Raw genomic sequence first — 20,442 nt, forward strand, 5'->3', positions numbered from 1 at the left:
GTTTTAAGCATGCATCAGTTTTGCTGCCACACGTGCTGTTGTCCCAAGTGTATCTCAGCATGCAGGAGGCACCTGTTAACCTTGTCCTTGGGTGCTAACTTCAGGGCAAATGTCAGAGGTGTTTGTACCACACTTCTGCTGTGGTTCATGAGCAGGTGATGGTTCAAGTGTCCTTGGGGTACTCGTTTCACACAGCTTCCAAGCCGTGTTGAAGCTGTTTTACTAGCCTCTTCTAAAGGTGAGGACCACTGAAATTTTGTCTTCATGTATCACAGAATCACAGAATGGTTTGGGTTGGAAGGGACCTTAAAGCTCATCCAGTCCCACCCCCTGCCCTGGGCAGGGACACCTCCCCCCAGCCCACGTTGCTCGAAACCCCGTCCAACCTGGCTTTGAACACCTCCAGGGATGGGGCAGCCACAGCTTCTCTGGGTAACCTGTGCCAGGGGCTCACCACCCTCACAGTCAAGAAGTTCTTCCTACTATCTCATCTAGATCTCCCCTCTTCCAGTTTAAAGCCATTCCCCCTCATCCAATGATCACTACATGCCCCTGTGAAAAGTCCCTCCCCAGCTCTCCTGTAGGCCCCCTTTAGGGACTGGAAGGGGCTATGAGGTTGCTGAACATCATTTATTTTTCTTCATCTATGAAGTGCTGTAGCTGAAAATGATGGGGCTTTCTGAAGACATTGTAGGAATGAGGATTGACTGCCATTCATGTACTCTCCACTGAGTGTGTTGGCTTTTTGTCCTTGCATGCAAGATCGTACGGAATTGCTTGGATTTAGCTCAAACTTGTAAAATGATAAACTGTTTTCCTGGCCTTGCTACACGACCACCCTCTAAAAGGAAACACATAACGTGCAGTTGTAAAGCTGTGGCCACACAGAGCGTAGCGGAAGCAGCAGCCTACGGAATAGTTGTATTTATGCTTTCTGCGGACGTTGTGTGCCCTTCTCAGGGCTCCCTACAGACGTTGCTGGACGCTCACACCTTTCTCTGCATGCTGTGTGCCACCAGCAGGTGAGTCTCCTCTAGTACTAAAGCATTCCCTACTCCCACTGCAGTTTCAAACCTGGCATTTCTGGCGTCAGTGCAGGAATTGACTGCTTTTCCCCATTCTGTTGTCTGCAAGGTCTCTGAGGATTCCCCCTCTGAAGAGGGGACCGAGCTGGTGAGCGCTGGTGCCTGCTGGGATGCGAGCAGTGATGAGCACGCAGAAGGGCCAGCGCGGCGGTTCCCTGACAAAGCCTTTGCGTGCAGCCCGGGGCCAGGGCCGTGCTGTGGTTTCCACCCACCAGACATTGCTTGCTTCTGCTGGCTTAGGCTAAAACCAAACTTGACGCGAGTGCTTGAGTTCTTTACCAGTTCTGGTCTGTTTTTGCGTCGTCCGTCACCCCAGGCTGGGGTGTAATCTCTCCAAAAACAACAAGTCGGCAAATGCGATGGCACTCAGGGAAAAATAAACAAATGCAGTGAAGACATGTCACCTGCAGCAAAGGTGCCTGAAGTTGAAATCGGTTTTCATTTTTTGTCGAAGGAATGCAAAGGACTTAGAAAATTAATTCTGGCTGCTCTGTGGGGGTAGTTTTTAGGGTTTTGTTTGTTTTGGGTTTTTTTAATAGTGATGAACAGAGTTTTGTGTTGTGTTTTGTGTCTGGGAGGGGTGGCTGACACGCCGGAAGGCTGTGCTGCCATACAGCGAGACCTGGACAGGCTGGAGAGTTGGGTGGAGAGGAACCTCATGAAATTCAACAAGGGCGAGTGTAGGGTCCTGCGTCTGGGGAGGAATAACCCCATGCACCAGTACAGACTGGGGGCTGACCTGCTGGAGAGCAGCTCTGTGGAAAGGGACCTGGGAGTCCTGGTGGACAACAAGATGACCACGAGCCAGCAATGTGCCCTTGGTGGCCAAGAAGGCCAGTGGCATCCTGGGGTGCATCAAGCAGAGTGTGGCCATCAGGTGGAGGGAGGTCGTCCTCCCCCTCTGCTCTGCCCTGGGGAGGCCACATCTAGAGCACTGTGTCCAGTTTGGGGCTCCCCGGGTCAAGGATGGGGAACTGCTGGAGAGGGTCCAGCAAAGGGCTACAAAGATGATGAGGGAAGTGGAGCATCTCTCCATATGAGGAAAGGCTGAGGGACGTGGGGCTTTTCAGTCTGGAGAAGAGTAGACTGAGGGGGGATCTTATCAACGCTTATCAATCCCCAAAGGGAGGGTGCCGGGGGGTGGGAACAGTCTTTGTTCAGTGGTGCCCAGTGACGGGACAAGAGGGAACGGGCACAAACTTGACCATAGGAAGTTCTGTCTCAACCTGAGGAGGGACTTCTTTCCTGTGCGGGCGGCAGAGCACTGGCACAGCTGCCCAGAGAGGGGGGGAGTCTCCCGCTCTGGAGCCATTCCAAACCCACCTGGACGTCGTCCTGTGCCCCTGCTCTGGCAGGGGGTGGGACTGGGGGAGCTCCAGAGGGCCCTTCTCACCCTGACCAGTTTGGGATGCTGTAAAGCTGAAATATAGAACTTTACCCTTTGTCTCTGAGCATCAGCTGAACTTCTGTGCAGCAAACGAGGAGGCAGCTTGGCCAGCAATGTCCCCCTCCACCCATGGGCTCTCTGTGTGCTGCATCGGAACGGGGACTGATCACAGCTGGTAATCCCAACAGCTCCCTCCGGCAGCCGACGTTTGTCACTGTCTGAACACTCAGTGGTAAAATTCAAATAGCATTGAAGTGGCATTTACAAGATGAACTAACAAAAGTGGATTTTTATTGACGGTCCGTTGCCGTTCATTGCTCTATTATTTATAAACCCTGTTACCAGCTCAGGCCAACTCGGAATTGGTGTGCGCACTGTCGGTTTGAAGTCGCAGGCTGCCAGACGCCGTACTGCCCTTTTACACAACCACACTGGCAGTGGGAAGCCTTAGGAACTTAGGGCAACCTCCGCTCTTAAAGCCGTGAACTGTAAAGCTGTTGGAGCTGTCTGTAGAGCGGCAGAGAATTTGCCGAACCCACAGGGTGTCTAAAGACGGGCTGTTCCCCCGAGAAGTCATCTGTAATTCACCTTCTGGGAGTGGGGTTTTGCTCATGCTTTTAAATTTACTGAGGATTCAGGTATTTATAATGATGAATTTAGAAGGAAAGGTAAGGTAGGAAAGCTGTGAGTTTGGGTGCGTCTTCTGTGTACCATAATTTTTGGACTCTGACTTCTGGTGTCTGATCCTAGTCTTGTATGGCTGATGTTGGCTACTTCAGTTACTCACAGATTTAACCCTATTAATTTTATTTTAAATGGTATTTTTACATGGCCGTTTTCTTTTTCATTTGTATGGAGCTGAAGCTTTGCAATGGTGGTTGTTCCTCCCTTGTTTTTCCTTTCTTGACACTTATTCCGTTGTGTGGACAGGGTCGCAAGCTTCTCATCATCGGCACCACCAGTCGCAAAGATGTCCTGCAGGAGATGGAAATGCTGAACGCTTTCAGCACTACGATTCACGTGCCCAACATTGCAACGGGGGAGCAGCTGATGGAGGCTTTGGAGGTGAGAAAAAGCTCAAGGATGACAAATAAACTCAAAATATGCTGGAAATGAGTGGTTTTGCAGTAGCTCTGCATTTGGGAACACTGTCCCACTTAACATGATGTCATAACGTAACAGTTCTAAGGCTTCTCCAAGTGACTTTTTCATACGATAAATTAAGGCAAAATGAGCGAATGGTAGGTCTAGGGAAAAAGTTTGTGGAGTGGATTGAAAGATTTCCGAGATCATGGAAGTGGGTAATGAATATAATTGGGGCACTTAAACTGAATGTGCCTGGAGGGTTCCAAGCTCTCGTTAATTGGAACAACATCAAATGAAGGTGTTTGGTGCTGAAGAGATTATAGGTCCTTTTATAAATTTGTGCCCTTAATGGCTTCTTATTCTATGCCGTAGTGGAAATTGTAGTGGATATTGAAGGCTGTTAAAATAAACCTACCAGGCAAATCTTCTGTGCAAACTTGCAAAATTGTCGCAATGACGATACCGCCGAAACCTGAAAGACGCAGACGCTCTTGCAGCAGTTTTGAAAACTTACTGTGGCTTGAGCTGCTGTGTTCCTTCTACACTCTAATCTGGAGAAAAATGGATCATAAAAGAGAATCAGTAACTGTTTGGTTAGAGATGTTATGAAAAGAACCGTGATGGAATAAAAGAATCTAAGCATTTTGCCATGTTAAGATATAATGCAACACATTTTCCTTCTAAGCTAGAAAATGCTTTCTAACTTCTCATTCCCCTTTTACTGAGTTAGGTAGCTTTATTCCTATTGACAATCTCCTGTTGTTGTTTTCTTATTTTTATTTTTTTTTTAATTTTTTTTTTGCCCCCCAGCTCCTGGGTAACTTCAAAGACAAGGAACGCAGCACTATTGCACAGAATGTCAAAGGGAAATCTGTCTGGATTGGTATCAAGAAGCTGCTGATGCTGATAGAAATGTCATTACAAGTAAGAGTGTTTCTGGTCCAGGGAGCACTGGGGTAAATGGAGCGGTCTTGGAGGTTCCCACTTCTCTGCAGATCTTACTCTGGCTGTGTGGGGGGAGCCTTCGAATTGGTTTAATTGAGAAAAGAGCTATGGCGAGAAGAAATTTTCTGAACAAAGAAATCGCCAGGTCTTGGTCCGCGGGGAGATCTTTAAAAACCACAGTGCCTGTGGGGTGTTTAGAGCCGCACCTCAGAGCAGAGCGTCTGGCAACTGGGGGCATTGGATTAACTCACCTTTCATGAAATGTCTTCCCTACACCCAGCACGTTCAGATCGCAGGTAGCAATCACTTTGGATATTTTATTTTATTTTATTTTTTTTTTAAAGAAAAAGGTGCCTGTGCAGGTGTATGCGCTTTTTCCCTGAAGAAGATAAATCTGTCAGGCTCTTCAGCTGCTCTTCTCTCTATTTTCCACTTTCAGCACTTTAAAGAAAATAATTGCAGAGGGTAGAAATATGTAGCTCTTAGCCCTCCCCCGCTCCCATCATCTATGCCTGCGAGCCAGCCATCAAGCTCGTGCTCGACAGCGTATGCACGCTAAAAATGAGAGGGTGTAGCATGCAGCCCTAATCCGCGGCGGCTGACATTTCAGCGCCCTTCTGAGTCCGTCCCCCCCCTCCTCGCGCGCGCTCTCTTTTCACATCAAATGGATTTAGTGCAGCTGAGTGAACTGTCCTTAGATCTTCCTAGGAGAGGCTGAGCATAAGCTAAGAGGCATGTAGTTTAGCAGCATATAAGTCATGTATCCCTCTGTTCACTATTCACAATTCTGTTAAAACTTGCACAGCGCTGAGGATATGCTCTGACTGGATGTCACCTCGGGGAATAAAGTCATTTATCTAGATTACTTTTTCCTCTTCTTCCTTGGCTTTTAATTCCATACCTACAGGCAAGTCAGTAAGTCATTGCTCACGTGTATTAAATGTGTTTAAGGGGCGCAGGCCTTCGGGGACTGCCTGCCTCTGCTGCAGTCCATTTCACTTAGCCTTGACAATAGATTCCTTCTTCTGACTCAGGACGTTTTCTTTTGCTGCTTTGACCCTAAGTGTTGGTTCTTTTCAAAACTCAAGGTTATGTAAATCACGGGCCGCTCCGAATCTGGAGCCGGGGTAGGAAATGCTTCTTCGCAGCATCGCCCCATGGCTGCACCCCTATGATGCTGGAGGTAGGGGGTCTTCACACTGCCCTACACCGTGCAGACAGGTAAACTGCTCTCGTGCAGGATTTTTTTCTGATCAGACCACCGTTTTGTAGATGAGTCCGTGACCAATCAGGCTGCAAGAAGATGGGCAGAACTGTGACCCTCTGCTGTTTCTGGCAAATTGAACAAGTGTAAAAGGAAGAGCTGCTACTGCCAATAGAGATGATTGATAGTCTGCCTTTGCTACTGTACACGGATAGTCGGTAGCGATGCGACTTACGTTATTGCACTCGATTCTGGTAATTGTGTAACAGTGTAGGTAATAGCATATGGAAGCTAAATATGTAGAAGTTCTGTTCCGAAAGGTCTGAGGTGTTTACATGACTCCCATCTGCTGAACTGCTATAAATACAGGAAAGCCATACAGGATCTCGCTAAATAGGAGAACACTTATACCTGAACGCTTTGGAAGACCACAACGATATCTGATTTGGCTGGCTCTTACAGGAAAGTGGAATTTCACCAAATGAAAGTCCAAGACTAGTTCCTTTTTTCCTTGAGCTCGACCACAGGGTTTTAGAAAGAGATTTGAATCTGAATCATTCCAAGTGATGGATGACATTTCTCAGAATTGAGCTGATTAGATCCTTTGGCGAATGAATTCTTTGGGAAAAAAGTGCACCTGGTTTCCTTCTCTGCAGTCTCTGAATCTGTCTTTTGTTTTATTAAAACCAATATATGCCATACATAGGTATTCTTAAGCTGTTCAGATGACTTTCAGTTTGTTTCAGACTAAAGCCTTGCTGAACCAGTCTCTCAATATCAAAATCCTGTCTTGGAGTACCGTGAACCACTGCATTGCTCTGGTGTCTTGGGTCGCTTTGTTACCTTGTTTACGAGCTTTGTAAACCCACGCTTTTCGGCAGCTTAATTTCCCTCAAATGGTGTTTATTGCTATTCCTGGCCTTCTTTGATGTCAAACTACTCGTATTTAGTGTCACATATTTTGGTCATCTTGTATACACTGAGTGTCCTAGAATGATGTTATGTTCTTGTTCGGAAGAAATCTCTGATGAATGGATACGCTCACGATCTGCCACGGGAATCCAGAAAAGTTTAGTTTTAAAGTATCCTTGGCTGCAGTACGTGGACCACCTTGCAGTGCTCCTGGGTGCCACACTAGCTTCCCCCTGCCCTGGGCTGCTGCTGAATGCGTGAGCTGCCTTTTTCCATAGCTGGGGGACTGCTTCCTTCTGCTTGTTTTGCCTGCCTGGTTTGTTGCTCTTGGACCTTCCGGGCAACGCTCCAAAACCCAAGGGCTCTCTCCTTCTGCGGTAGGAACCCGAATGAGCTAGGCAGCTTTCCAGAAAGCCCCTTTTTGCACCTCCAGTATTTCCTGATGTGGTAAACTTCTCTTTAGCATAAATAAAATGTAATCTAAGCTGTTTGTCCATAATGTATTTTAACTTACCTGGGAACTTACTTTGAAACTTCATCATATAATATTGCCTATATTATTTCAAACTAAGCTCTGTGTCTGGACGTACTGAGAGTTTGGATTTCATGACTGGTTTACAGGAGTACTTTACTACCCAGCGGCACGCACAGCTTGGTGGAATATCTCCTCTTCTCTGGCCTGAAGATTAGTGAAGCCTCTTCGGTTGCCTTATTTCCTAAGGGCTCCCAGGCATGTCCCGGGCATGCTGCATTACCGAGAAAGGAACAGCCATTTTCGTGCCATCTGAGCTGTGTCACAGCGTCAATCTCCACACGGTTCTTCTAGAAAATCTTTCATCCCATTTGATGGCAGCACTTCTCCTTTCACGGGGCACTAGAGGGTCTGTTCAAGAGTCCTGAACCTGCTTCCTCTTTGCACTCTGTCGACATCATCTTCTGCTCCTTCCAGGGCAGATCAACCTTCTGGTTGTGTATCTGCATTTTTTAATAACCTATTTGATCAAATTTGCCTCTTTGTCCACAATCTGTACTGACACAGGTCCTACAGACTCTTTGGGGGAAGAACAGCGTTTACCTGCAGACACAATATCTCGTCCAAAAGACCAAAGCAGGAAGCTGAAAGGCAACAAAGTGTTTTACCGTGGCCCCTTTCTTATGTCCAAGTGAAAAGGGGTGGGGAGGCAGCGTCTGTGGTTTGGGAAACAGAACAGTGGCATTGCCAAGTTTGAATTTTGGCTGGTGACATTAGTACAAATTTTCTAAATTTTCTAGGAATGAAAAGAAGAGGTTGGTTTGTCTATATCCACCTCGGATCATGTTGGGTTTTTTTTTTTTTTTTTAACAGAACTGTCTGCTTGGTCCTTTGTTGTTATTCCCTGATTGTGATGACTTCCGTGGTTTCCTAAGGTTTCACCAAGGTCTTGGCAACAGGACCCTCATCTTTGCAGGTAGATGCTACTCTTGATCCCTGTGTCAGTCAATGAGATAAGTAATCTTAGAATAAGCCAGGCGCTTTGACTCTTCTGTGTGACATTCTTTTTCGATCAGCTTTGGGCTTTCTGATGATGGCCAGAAATCATGCCTTGCTCCATCTTGGTGTTTGTGGTTCCTTGGGTCAATCTGAGATGTGAAAGATTCTTTCTTTACTGAGCAAATTCCCTGGTTTTGTGGCCTCTGCAAAAAGCATCTCAACTCTTCACCCGCCATTCCGTGCAATAGACTGCTGGTGTTGGTGTGCCTGGCAGCATAAGTATTTGCTGTGCTTGTATGGATTTTGCCTTTGGCCCTCTGCAGGGACTCTGTATGGAGTGCAAGTACGTAAGTAGCGAGTCGCTGTTCCTCTAACCATTGAGCTGCCTTCCACTGGTTTGCCTGATTTGCAGAATACTTAAGATCTTAGAATCACAGAACCATCCTTGTTGGAAAGGACCTCAGGACATCATCTAATCCAATTCAAACCTTCTGAAAGTGCGTGTGTAGATGATTACAGACATCTCATGACCCTCTTTGACATCAACATTTGATGGGAAACAGGTGTTTCCAGCTCCGACAGGAATGGTTGAAGTTTGGGTTTTGGACTGTTGCCTGCAAGGTCCACTTCTTGGCCGTTCATTTGCCCAGCTATTTTCGCTTTCTCATGGAGAATCTGTCTGTGAGTTTGGACCATAGATCAGAAGTCAAATCTGAGGACTTGGTGGACTGCTACTTGAGTAACTCCTCTGAAGAAGTCCTTTCAGAAGTAGACATCTTTACTGCCAGTGTCTACAAAAATGCTGCGTGTCTTACCTGAGGAGGCCAGGGATCCCTCTCAGATGCACTTTTCTACTCATGGTCAAAGATCACATGTGTTTTGGCCTTTTCCTCAAATCCCTTTCTTTTATGGGCTGCCTGAAGCTTGTTGAGAGAGTGCACTGGTAATTCTTTTTGCATAACCTTGGCCTTGGCAGCTCTGGTTCCCAGGCTTGCTTTGGCTGTCCATGTATCTTGAGGTTTCAGCCACTTTTCAACCTTCTGTCCAGGGCCAGTGAAAGCTTCATCTAGATCACCGTGCAGGTGGCATCTGGTTCTCTAGGGTAAACTGTTTGTGACCTTCTTCTCTTTGGGTAAATGTCACGGAGAGCAGGTACGCTCTGCTAATTGTTCAGCCATGAGAAAAGAAGGCTTAGGGGAGACCTTATCAGCATGTTCCAGTATTTAAAGGGCGGCTGCAAAGAAGATGGAGGCTGCCTTTATACAAGGAGTCACGTGAAAAAGGTGAGGGTTAATGGGTACAAGTTACTTCAGGGAACGTTCCGGTTAGACACAAGAGGAAATTTTTTCATGATGAGAACAATCAGCCATTGGAATAGTCTCCCCAGGGAGGTGATGGATTCGTCAACGTTGGACACTTCTAAAGTTCAGCTGGACAGGGTGCTGGGCCATCTTGTCTAGACCGTGCTTTTGCCAAGAAAGATTGGACCAGATGATCCTTGAGGTCTCTTCCAATCTGGTATTGTATGATTCTAGGATAGTGTCTTTGTCTAATCCCCTGCTCTGCCCAAGTGTGATTGACTAGAACAGGTTGCTCAGGGTCATGTCCAATCGGGTCTTGAATACCTCCAAGGATGGAGACTCCATAACCTCCATGGGCAGTCCCTAATAGTGTGTGATCAACTTTGCAATGAAAGGATTTCTCTTCTATTTACCTGGAACTACATTTCAATTTCTGCCTGTGACCTCTTGCCTTGTCAACGGGCACCACTCAGAAGAGTGTGTGTCTCTTCTTCTTTACTCTTTCCCATCAGGTATTTGCACACGTTGGTGAGAGTCACCCTTCCCTCCCCAGTCCCGAGTCTTCTCTACTCCAGATTAAACAATCTTACCTCTCACAGCCCCTCTTTGTATGACAGATACTCCAGACCTTTAATCAACCTTGTGACCCTTTGCTGGACTCTATCTGGTATGTCACTGTCTCTCTCGTACTGGGGAGCCCTCAACTGGACACTGTCCTCCAGGTGTGGTGTCACTGAAAATAGGGGAAGAATCATCTCCCTCGATCTCATAGCAACAACATTCCTCCTAACAAAGCCCAGCACGCTGTTGGCCATCTTTGTTGCAAGGGCCCATTGCTGGTTCATGTTCAACTTGTCCTCCGGGACCCTCAGTTCCTTTTCTGCAAAGTCACTTTCCAGCCAGTTGTCCCCCAGCCTGTACTGGTGCATGGGGTTATTCCTGCCTAGGTGGAAGACTTTGCATGTCCCTTTGTTGAACTGTGCAAGATTTGTGCCGGTCTGTATCTCCATCCAGTTGAGGTCTCTCTGAATGACAGCACCATTATCAAGTGCCTGAAATGCACCTCTCAGTTCTATGTCATCTGCAAACGTGCTGAGGGTGCACTCTGTCCCCAAATCCCATTTGTTAATGAAGAGGTTAAACAACGTTGGCTCCCGTATGGACCTGGCATATACTGCTAGTAACTGGACTTCGTGCCACCAGTCATAACTTTTTGAGCCCAGCAGTTTAACCACTTTTCAGTCCATTGTGCTGTTCCGGTTATTTAGAATCATAGAATCACAGAATGGTTTGGGTTGGAAGGGACCTTAAAGACCATCCAGTCCCACCCCCCTGCCCTGGGCAGGGACACCTCCCACCAGCCCAGGTTGCTCCAAGCCCCGTCCAACCTGGCCTTGAACACCTCCAGGGATGGGGCAGCCACAGCTTCTCAGGACAACCTGCGCCAGGGGCTCACCACTCTCATTGTGAAAATTTTTTTCCTAATATCTCATCTAAATCTCCCCTCTTCCAGTTTGAAGCCATTCCCCCTCAACTTATCACTACATTTAGTCTGTACTTACCAGTAAATGACACTTATTGTGGCCACCTGGCGTTGTGGTCACACCTTTTATCAAGTACTAGCCATTCTGGAAACATGCAGAAATATAGGAAGAGAGGTGGTTGAGTTGCCATAGGGCTGTAGGATAAATGAGGCCAGAACGTACCTCAAGCTGTCATCTAGTCCAACCTCCTGCTTAAGCAGGATCAGCCATGTGGTCAGACCAGAGACCTTTGGGTGGGGAAGATCTGCGACCCTTTGCCGGGTGAGAATCACAATCTTAGTCTTATAGTGGGGATTACACCTGTGGATTCCCCCGGAGAAAGAGGACTTAAAAGTGATCGATGTTCAGGGTGCACGTGCTCCTATCCTGATTGTCTTCAGCCTTTTGGGTAGAATCATTTAGGTTGGAAAAGACCTTTAAGATCATCGAGTCCAACCCTAAACCTAACTCTGCCAAGTCCACCACTAACCCGTGTCCCTCAGCACCACGGCTACACGTAGAAACGGGAGAGCTGACATCGTGACAGATGTAGCCAGGCTTCGGCTGGGAGAGATTGCGGAGAACGTTCAGGCTAGAGGGATGCTGCAGACACCCCTTTCCTGCTCTCCAGTTGTGCGGCACAACAATCCCTCTCAGTGCATGTGTATTGTACATCTCAAACACCGTTTCAGGTGGTGCCGTAGCCTTTCTTTTCTTCTGGGATCCTGAATCCTGTGTTCCTTTGCATGTTAAAACCCTGACTTAATAGCACAGTGATCCTCACTAAGCTCCTTTAAATCCTCTTGTTTCAGTGCCTTTGTTTTTCTGATCTAAAAATAGTTCAGTAGTTGGTATTGAGGTATTGGCCGTGCTGGTGTATTTCAAAGTGATGGGAAGTTCTACGTTTTTAGGCTTTTCTTAACACAAAGCAGTAATTCTCGTTGTCTGTTTCTTCCCTGCCTGCATCACTGGTAATACTGTTGCTGGTTTAGGATTTATTTTCTCCCAAGCTGCTTTTGAGGACATTTGTGTTGCCCTCAGTTGGAGTGGTCATGGTTTTAAATAGGTGTCTTCTTCACAGCTGGAATTGGTGGAAGTTTTCCTTGAGGCATATAAAACGTGGGAGAAGAGATGCAAGAGCCCTTGTTCAGCCTCTTTGGTGGGAGGCCAGGGCTCGTGCTGAATCTCTGCTTCCCCCCTCCCAGGATAAGTCCCAGTTTGATGTCTTAGTGGAGCACTTGCCTGTTTGTTACCGAGCGGATGATAGAGCTGGGAATCTTAAAACCAGTCAACTTCATGGTACTTTTACTGAACATTTTCAGAGTGAACACACTGTGTTGTTGACAGTATGTAAAAGATGCGAGGTGTTGGTGAAGGTTACTGCATCCGGCTCTGGAGTCCCCAACATGGGAAAGACGTGGACCTGTTGGAGTGGGACCAGAGGAGGCCCCGGAGATGCTGGGAGGGCTGGAGCCCCTCTGCTGGGAGGACAGGCTGGGAGAGTTGGGGGGGGGTTCAGCCTGGAGAAGAGAAGGCTCCGGGGAGACCTCAGAGCCCCTTCCAGTGCCTAAAGGGGCTCCAGGAGAGCTGGGGAGGGACTCTTGATCAGGGAGGGAAGCCATAGGATGAGGGGTATTGGATTTAAACTGAAAAAGGGGAGATTCAGATGAGATATGAGGAAGAAATGCTTTTCTGTGAGGGTGGTGAGCCCCTGGCACAGGTTGCCCTGAGAAGCTGTGGCTGCCCCATCCCTGGAGGTGTTCAAGGCCAGGTTGGACGGGGCTTGGAGCAACGTGGGCTGGTGGGAGGTGTCCCTGCCCAGGGCAAGTGGTGGGACTGGATGGTCTTTGAGGACCCTTCCAACCCAAACCATTCTGTGATTCTATGATTACAGAATGAACAGAAGTTGGAGTTTTTAGGCCAAATGAACTGTTGCAATACAACACAAAGATACTCTGAGAACTGATGGTCTCCTGTTTCCAAAAGTTTGTAGTCCTAACTCATCTATCTTGGAGTGATGGCAATTTGCTGTAAGTCTTTCACATTAGAGAGTATGAACATCCCTGTGTGCATCATCATGAAGAACCAATGCAGTTGTACATTCTGTCTTCTGATGGCAGCCTGAGTCTCTGTCCTTCGTAGCCCTTCCTCCCGCTTCCCTGGTGTCTCTGTCTCAGTGCTGGGGGAGAGGCAGGACTGATCTTTAGGGGACCTTCCTGCTTGGATGGAATCACAACACAATTTGGTGCTGCGAGTTCTGGAAGCCGCGTGCTGTGATTCAGCTTCCCCTTCACAGCTAACCCACCACGCGCAGCCCCTCTCCTCTGGCACTGCGCTGTCGGAGCTGTAAGGAAGACAGAGGAACATTGAGGACATCTGCAGTCCCTTCTGCTCCAGACTCTTTAATTTGCTGCCCCCCGCTCTGGAAGGGGCAGACAGACGCAGACATGGAGCGGGCCTGGCTTGTGCGGAGCCGGGCTGGACTTGGCGGTGCGGGATGAAGCTGATGTGCGGAAACAGAAAGCGCCTGATAGAAATGCGTGTGTCCGTTTCATCTCGTTGCTGTGTGAGCACGTTAAACTTGTGCTAATCAGGTTTTTCTCTTGGTGTGGCGCTGTATCTGCACTCTGTAGCTGCAGAACTTCTGGGCAAGCAAGGTGATCCCCGGCCAGGCCGACGCATGGGCAGGGCGAGCACACAAGCGCGTCCCCGGCTGCCTTTGTGGGCTCATTTTTCCCATGGGGGGACCTGGAAGATCTCAGCACATTAATGGAGATCTCTTTTGTTTGCTGTTTAGATGGATCCTGAGTATCGGGTGAAAAAATTCTTGGCTCTTCTGAGAGAAGAAGGAACGTAAGTACTTTTAATTTTATAGCACTGTTTAAAATCCCCTTCTCCTCAGAAACAAGCGTCTCTCTGAGGGGAGACCGTGGTGCGGTACGTCTGATCTCATTGTTGGCCCCTCCTCTGCTTACAGAACTGTGTATCAGACCAGTTCTCATCACAGCGATCTGCCAGTTGTTTTGGGAGGGGGGAGGTCCTGAAGGAGGACCTGCACGCCCAAATTCTCTGCTTTTCTTTATTTACCCGTGACTTTAAAAATCTAACTGAGTAATTGGAGCACAGTTTAGCTTCTTTAACTAAAGTCAGAGAGATTCTGTAGAGTTAAAATCCAGCTGTTTATCTAAAATCTGGAATTTGGGTTTCTTGTGTTTCTCCTGTCTGAGAGAAGGATGTCCTACTCTTTCCCCTGTAGGTATCACAGGGAATAGTTGAGCCCAGTCCTTGACAGTGGCATCTCCTAGAAAATGACTTTCTAATACATGTAGGGCAGTACCTGTGCTGGGGCAACTCACAACTGTGTCTATCCTGGCTACATGTGAGTGGGTTCCAGTGTGTGCTTGATGCTTTCGTACATGTGCATGCTTTCTTGATGGATTTGGCTTCTTTTGCAAGAGTTCCTTCCCTAGACTGAAGGTGGACCAAGTGCAAGATCAACAGCTGGAAAAGTGACCAACCTGGAGAATATACACTGGGATCTTTGCTCTTCTGTGTTCAACACACTGGACAAAGCGAAACGCTCCCCTCTTTCCGAGAACCCAATGTGGAATCTGCATGTTTAGTGCAATACAGTATCTTTATTCTTCGTCTTTTAATATACTGATGTCATGTGGAAGTGTCCTCTAGAACACCGTGCTTCTGTCTCTGTGCAGGCGAGGCTGCGTTCGCATTTGATTTTAGCATGGGGAAAATGTCCTGCAAGTTTTGAAGCTAATGCTCACTTGTGTCCAGCATCCAGTTGCTACGATAGGAGAGAAATCCCGATTTCTAATAAAACCTGACAGTCTGTGGTGAAGGTATATTAAAGTGCTTCTCTGTGTTATCCTGATCTGACGAACGCTTTCTTGTTATGTCATCCCATGCCTCATTGAACCACGGAGCTGATAACCTAAAGAGAGCGCCCACAATAATTCAGCTCCAGAATTGGCTAGATGCTAATACCTGCTTTCTTTTATACCCAGGTATTTTGTGGCCTGATGAGAGAGCCTGGCTAGTGGCATTAGGGACTGGAAGAAGGCAGGGAAGTATGTTGATCAGAGCAGAGGAGACTTCCAAATCCAGTATTTAAGGCTTCGAGGCTTGTTGTTAATGCGACAACAGTTTCAGAGATGCCGATTCCAGCATGAGTGCAGTGGAGACGGCAGCTTTGGCATCAGCCAGCCTCGTTATATCCCGCTTTTCTGCCGTGTTACCAAAGGTTGAAATTCCTCCTTAGAGATAAGGAAGGAAGCCAAGCTCTGCCGATGCACGAGATGTGTATTGCCATGGGTTTTTTGCACTGAAATAAAGGAATGTATCAAACTTTACTGCGTGGTCCTTCCCCGATAGGCATCTCGCATCAGTGAGACGCTGTCGACGATGACTGCGTGGGGCTACTCCCCTCTGGTTCTTTGGCTCCACACGTTTAATAAGGTTTGTGGAACATACCTCAGTTTGGTGGGGTGCGAAATCAAAGCCATTTATGAGATCTTAGTCAGTGTAGCTTCCTAAACTTGACCAGACACGCTGCTAAGGGCTAGCGGCTTGTACCCAAAGCGGTGTTCCCAGGGAAAAAGGGTGCTTCACGTTCTTTCAGGCCCAAAGGTGAAGGTACAGTAGTCCTTAACGCGTATGTACCGCAGTCGGAGTATTTTAGTCACTCCACTCTGGTTTTCTTTTCCTTTGGCAGTGCTGTTGTATTGTGATGACATTGCGAGTCCCAGTGGTTATTATTCCCTCTCATTTTGTGTACGATCTTGTGAATTTATTTGTTCCTTTCTTTCCTCTGCCGGTCCTAGTGACGGCGGCACACATTAACTTATATTTCAGAGTAAATGATGTAAACCTTATTGTGTCTTTGTCCAGAACTATATTGATGAATAAATATCTGGTTTAATTGCACATTCAATGGATTCAATAAAAAGCACAACTACTTGTGATGATGTGGGAGACATCTGTGTCTTTGGGGCTGGTTGCAGGGAGGGGTGTGCGTATAGAGAGTGCTGATGTATGGCATGAAGATAGTAAAGCTGTTCCCCGGCTGACGATAGCTGGAGGGATGCTCGCTTTGTACCTAAGCGTGGACGGATTGAATACATCCCCAGCCTGGACGGCTGGACCACAGGTAGTCTTAAAGGAATTGAGTGAGAAGACACAGACTCACAGCATGGTCAGGGTTGGAAGGGCCCTCTGGAGCTCCCCCAGTCCCACCCCCTGCCAGAGCAGGGGCACCTCCAGCAGTGGCACAGGACACATCCAGGCGGGTTTGGAATGGCTCCAGAGGGGGAGACTCCCCCCCTCTCTGGGCAGCCTCTGCCAGTGCTCTGCCGCCCGCACAGGAGAGAAGTCCCTCCTCAGGGTTAGATGGAACTTCCTATGGTCAAGTTTGTGCCCGTTCCCTCTTGTCCCATCACTGGACACCACTGAACAAAGACTGTTCCCACCCCCCGGCACCCTCCCTTTGGGGATTGATAAGCGTTGATAAGGTCCCCCCTCAGTCTGCTCTTCTCCAGACTGAAAAGCCCCACGTGCCTCAGCCTGTCCTCATCAGAGAGATGCTCCACTCCCCTCATCATCTTTGTAGCCCTTTGCTGGACCCTCTCCAGCAGTTCCCTGTCCTTCTTGACCCGGGGAGCCCCAAACTGGACACAGTGCTCCAGATGTGGCTTCCCGAGGGCAGAGCAGAGGGGGAGGATGACCTCCCTCCACCTGATGGCCACACTCTGCTTGATGCCCCAGGATGCCATTGGCCTTCTTGGCCACCAGGGCACATTGTTGGCTCATGGGCATCCTGTTGCCCACCAGGGCTCCCAGGTCCCTTTCCACAGAGCTGCTGTCCAGCAGGTCAGCCCCCAGCCTGTACTGGTGCATGAGGTTATTCCTCCCCAGGTGCAGTACCCTACACTCACCCTTGTTGAACTTCATGAGGTTCCTCTCCGCCCAACTCTCCAGCCTGTCCAGGTCACACCATATGGAGTAACCTCTGGTTCAACCCTCTGGTTCTGGACCTTGCAGTGCTCTCAGCCCCAAAGTCCCAAAGATGTACTTGTGTGTGTGTGTGTGCGCGTGTGCGTTAGGGGTGTTGCACTTTAAGAAGGCCATGGTGGAAAACCAGGTCAAACTGTTGGGTGTGATATTGCACCCATCCCAACCTATTCCGAGGGCTCCATCCAAGATGTTTCCTGCAGGTGGCAGAAGAGAATGACTCCTGGCAGTGCCTTCTCTGCCTGGGCAAGAGTGGCTTTACAGTAAGAACTACATTGTTTTACACGGTAAGGGCAAAATTCTTCACCCCCTACCTTACCCTGAGGCTGCTTTCTCCCAAACTTTCCAGAAATGTAACTGTCTCTAAAACTGAGTTGTTAAATCAAAGACAAATATATTTCAAAGTGTCGGGATGGGTTTCGGAAGGATGTGGTGTGGTGGAGAAAGGTTGGGATGATGGGTAGACATACAGAGAGCTTCCACATATAAAACTGATAAGCTCAAAACACTCCACGGGGCCATCCTCGCTGGTTGCCTGCTTTGTTAGCAGCTCATCGTTGGTGTTCGTGTAACTTTGAAGGTGTCACTGCTGCCATGCAGTAGGAGATGGTCCGGGCAGACGCACGCTATTTGCAGCGTGGTACCCTGAACCGGAGCTGGGCAGCTTTCGTGCCTGGGCAGCACGGTGGTTCAGGCAGCGCTCCGTGAGAAGGCGAATGTAATTGTTTTGTGTACAAATTGGGGATCAGTGGAGGAAATGAGCTGGATGAGGGGATGGAGTGCACCCTCAGCCAGTTCACAGATGACACCATGTTGGGCGGGAATGTTGATCTGCCTGAAGGTGGGATGGCTCTACAGAGGGATCTGGGCAGGCTGGATCCATGGGCTGAGGCCAATGGTGTGACGGTCACCAAGGCCAATTGCCGGGTCCTGCACTTGGGCCACACAAACCCCATGGATGCTACGGGCCTGGGACAGAGTGGCTGGAAAGCTGTACGGTGGAGAAGGACCTGGGGGTGTTGGTCAACAGCCGGCTTAACATGAGCCAGCAGTGTGCCCAGGTGGCCAAGAAGGCCAACAGCATCCTGGCTTGTATCAGGGATAGTGTGGCCAGCAGGGCTGGGGAAGTGGTGGTCCCCCTGTCCTCGGCACTGGTGAGGCCCCACCTCAAATACTGTGTTTGGTTTTGGGCCCCTCACCACAAGACAGACATTGAGGTACAAGAGTGTGTCCAGAGAAGGGCAACGGAGCTGGTGAGGGGTCTGGAGCACACGTCTGGTGAGGAGCAGCTGAGGGAAGTGGGGGTGTTGAGGCTGGAGAAGAGGAGGCTGAGGGGAGACCTCATCGCTCTCTACAGCTCCCTGAGGGGAGGGTGTAGCGAGGGCGGGTTGGTCTCTTCTCCCAAGGAACAGGTGATGGGACAAGAGGAAACATCCTCAAGTTGCGGCAGGGGAGGTTTAGGATGGATATTAGGAAAAAGTTCTTCACCGAAAGGGCTGTCAAGCATTGGCACAGGCTGCCCAAGGCAGCGGTGGAGTCGCCATCCCCGGAGGTATTTAACGGAGGGGCAGAGGTGGTGCTGAGGGACATGGGTTAGTGGTGGTTTGGGCAGTGTTGGGCTGATGGTTGGACTCAATGATCTCAAAGGTCCCTTCCAACCCAGATGATTCTATGATTCTGTGATTGTATGATAATATGGAGCAGTTTTATTTAATTTGGTTTTTACCCTTCAGAGAGGTGGATTTGAGGGCAGCGCTGTGGCAAATTGTGTACGCTTCAAAGCGTCATTAATGTATGGGAGATATCAGAGAAATGCCCACAAAATTATTCATGGACAAAAGATGTTTCTATATGAGAAAATTTGTATCGGGATCCATCCAAACCATCACCAGGTGGTTCCAAGGCAGCCCGCGGGTGTCGTGGTGGGGAGGCCATGGAGCCTGAAGCCTTCAATCCCGTAACCCCGTGTTGCGCACACGGTGAGATGGCGCTCTATAAATAAAAACCTGAGCACTCAGCTGTAAAATCTCCTACATTTGCCACATCTCACCGTCATCGCGGTGCCTTCGCGTGGCTGTCGCTGTGCGTAAGGAGCTGAGTGGTGAAGCACCCTCCCGCAGATGTCCTTCAGCAGGACTCGAAGGACCTCCGGAGGCAAACCACACAAGCTGGCAAGTGCGTATTTTTTGGTTTTGGTTGTTTTTTTTTTTCCTTCTCTTTAATGATGTACCACAAAAAAATGCAAGTTGAAATAGATTTTTCTCCAAATATATATATTTATATAATATATAATCTCAGTTAACTCAAGTATATACATTGTATAATAAATAATGCTTATAAAAAGAGAAATTTTCTGAATATAAAATAAAAAAAAATCGACCTCTACAACTTTATACAAAACTTTGGATACAGCAGATCAATGGAAAGAGATCTTCCATTCAGTGCTAGAATACCTGGCTACAGTAAAATAATTACAAGGCAATAAATGTTCTATTTAATATTAAATACCTTTTCTTGATTAAAAAAAACCAAACAAACAAACGAGGGATTTTGTTTTAAAGTCAGGTACTTGGAGTCTTTCCAGACACAGAATTTAATATATACTTTTAAATAGAATGCATATGAGAAGACGGCTTATTTCTGAATCGGGGAGGTTTCTTTGAGCTCTCCTGTGCTTTTTAATTTTAGAAAGCTCGTTCTGCTCGGGCTGCGTGGATCCGGGAGCTCTTTGTCGCGCTCTGCGGAGGAGGGACTGAGAACTTGGCTCTGATTCTCTCCAGCGGCAGGTTTGAGCGACGGGGCCCTGGTCTGGGCTCCGGGGGAGGGGACTTGCACCCAATTTATTGCTCTTCGCACTACCGTGTGCCGCTCTGTCCCGCAGGCAAAGAAGGGAGTAGAAGACACAGCTTTAATGGTTTAGACACGTTTCTATGTTAAATGACTGATGTGTGAGAAGTGGTGTTGGAACATGGTCATTGGTCCTTCTCATCTGTGGCGGAGCCCACCAGGACCAAGATAATATTTATTTTTTTTTTCAATTTCAAGGGTCAATACGCCATGAAAACATAAGCCCAAAATGAGGGGGTGTGTGGCCAAGGAGGGGGATATGGCCCGGGGGGCAGATGGAGGGACGAACGCTGGTTCTTCTGCACTGAGATGGTCATGGGATGTGTGTGGTCACACCTGGGGCCCAAATCCCTGCTAATGGTACAGCGCCTCTCTTTTGCTGGATGAACAAGCTGCCCAGGGCAGTGGTGGAGTCACCATCCCTGGAGGTGTTTAACAGACGTAGTGCTGAGGGACATGGTTTAGTGGTGGTTTGGGTAGTGTTGGGTTGATGGTTGCACTCGATGATCTTACAGGTCCCTTCCAACCCAGATGATTCTATGATTAAGTGGTTTGAACAAGCCTGTCTCTGTCTTGATGAGAAGCCTTGGACAGAAATTCCTTCTTGCCATGGCTTCTGTCTCCCCGTCCATTACTGGTGCTCAGAGCTGATGCGCA

General features: G+C 48.3%; 1 protein-coding gene across 1 annotated transcript in view; it reads left to right on the forward strand.

The window, feature by feature from the left end:
* Window positions 1-13,771, forward strand: part of NSF (N-ethylmaleimide sensitive factor, vesicle fusing ATPase) — a gene marked incomplete at its 3' end in the record, with an annotated part of 91,453 nt that extends 77,682 nt beyond the window's left edge. Inside the window, exons 18-20 of the mRNA XM_082495100.1 lie at window positions 3,403-3,537; window positions 4,369-4,482; window positions 13,712-13,771. Coding sequence (XP_082351226.1) covers window positions 3,403-3,537; window positions 4,369-4,482; window positions 13,712-13,771 — 309 coding nt within the window. The remainder of the gene's footprint in view (window positions 1-3,402; window positions 3,538-4,368; window positions 4,483-13,711) is intronic.
* Between the last annotated feature and the right edge of the window lie 6,671 nt (window positions 13,772-20,442).

The sequence above is a fragment of the Vanellus vanellus genome, assembly GCF_965231255.1.
Source record: "Vanellus vanellus genome assembly, chromosome: 24".
In the NCBI taxonomy this organism is placed as follows: domain Eukaryota; kingdom Metazoa; phylum Chordata; class Aves; order Charadriiformes; family Charadriidae; genus Vanellus; species Vanellus vanellus.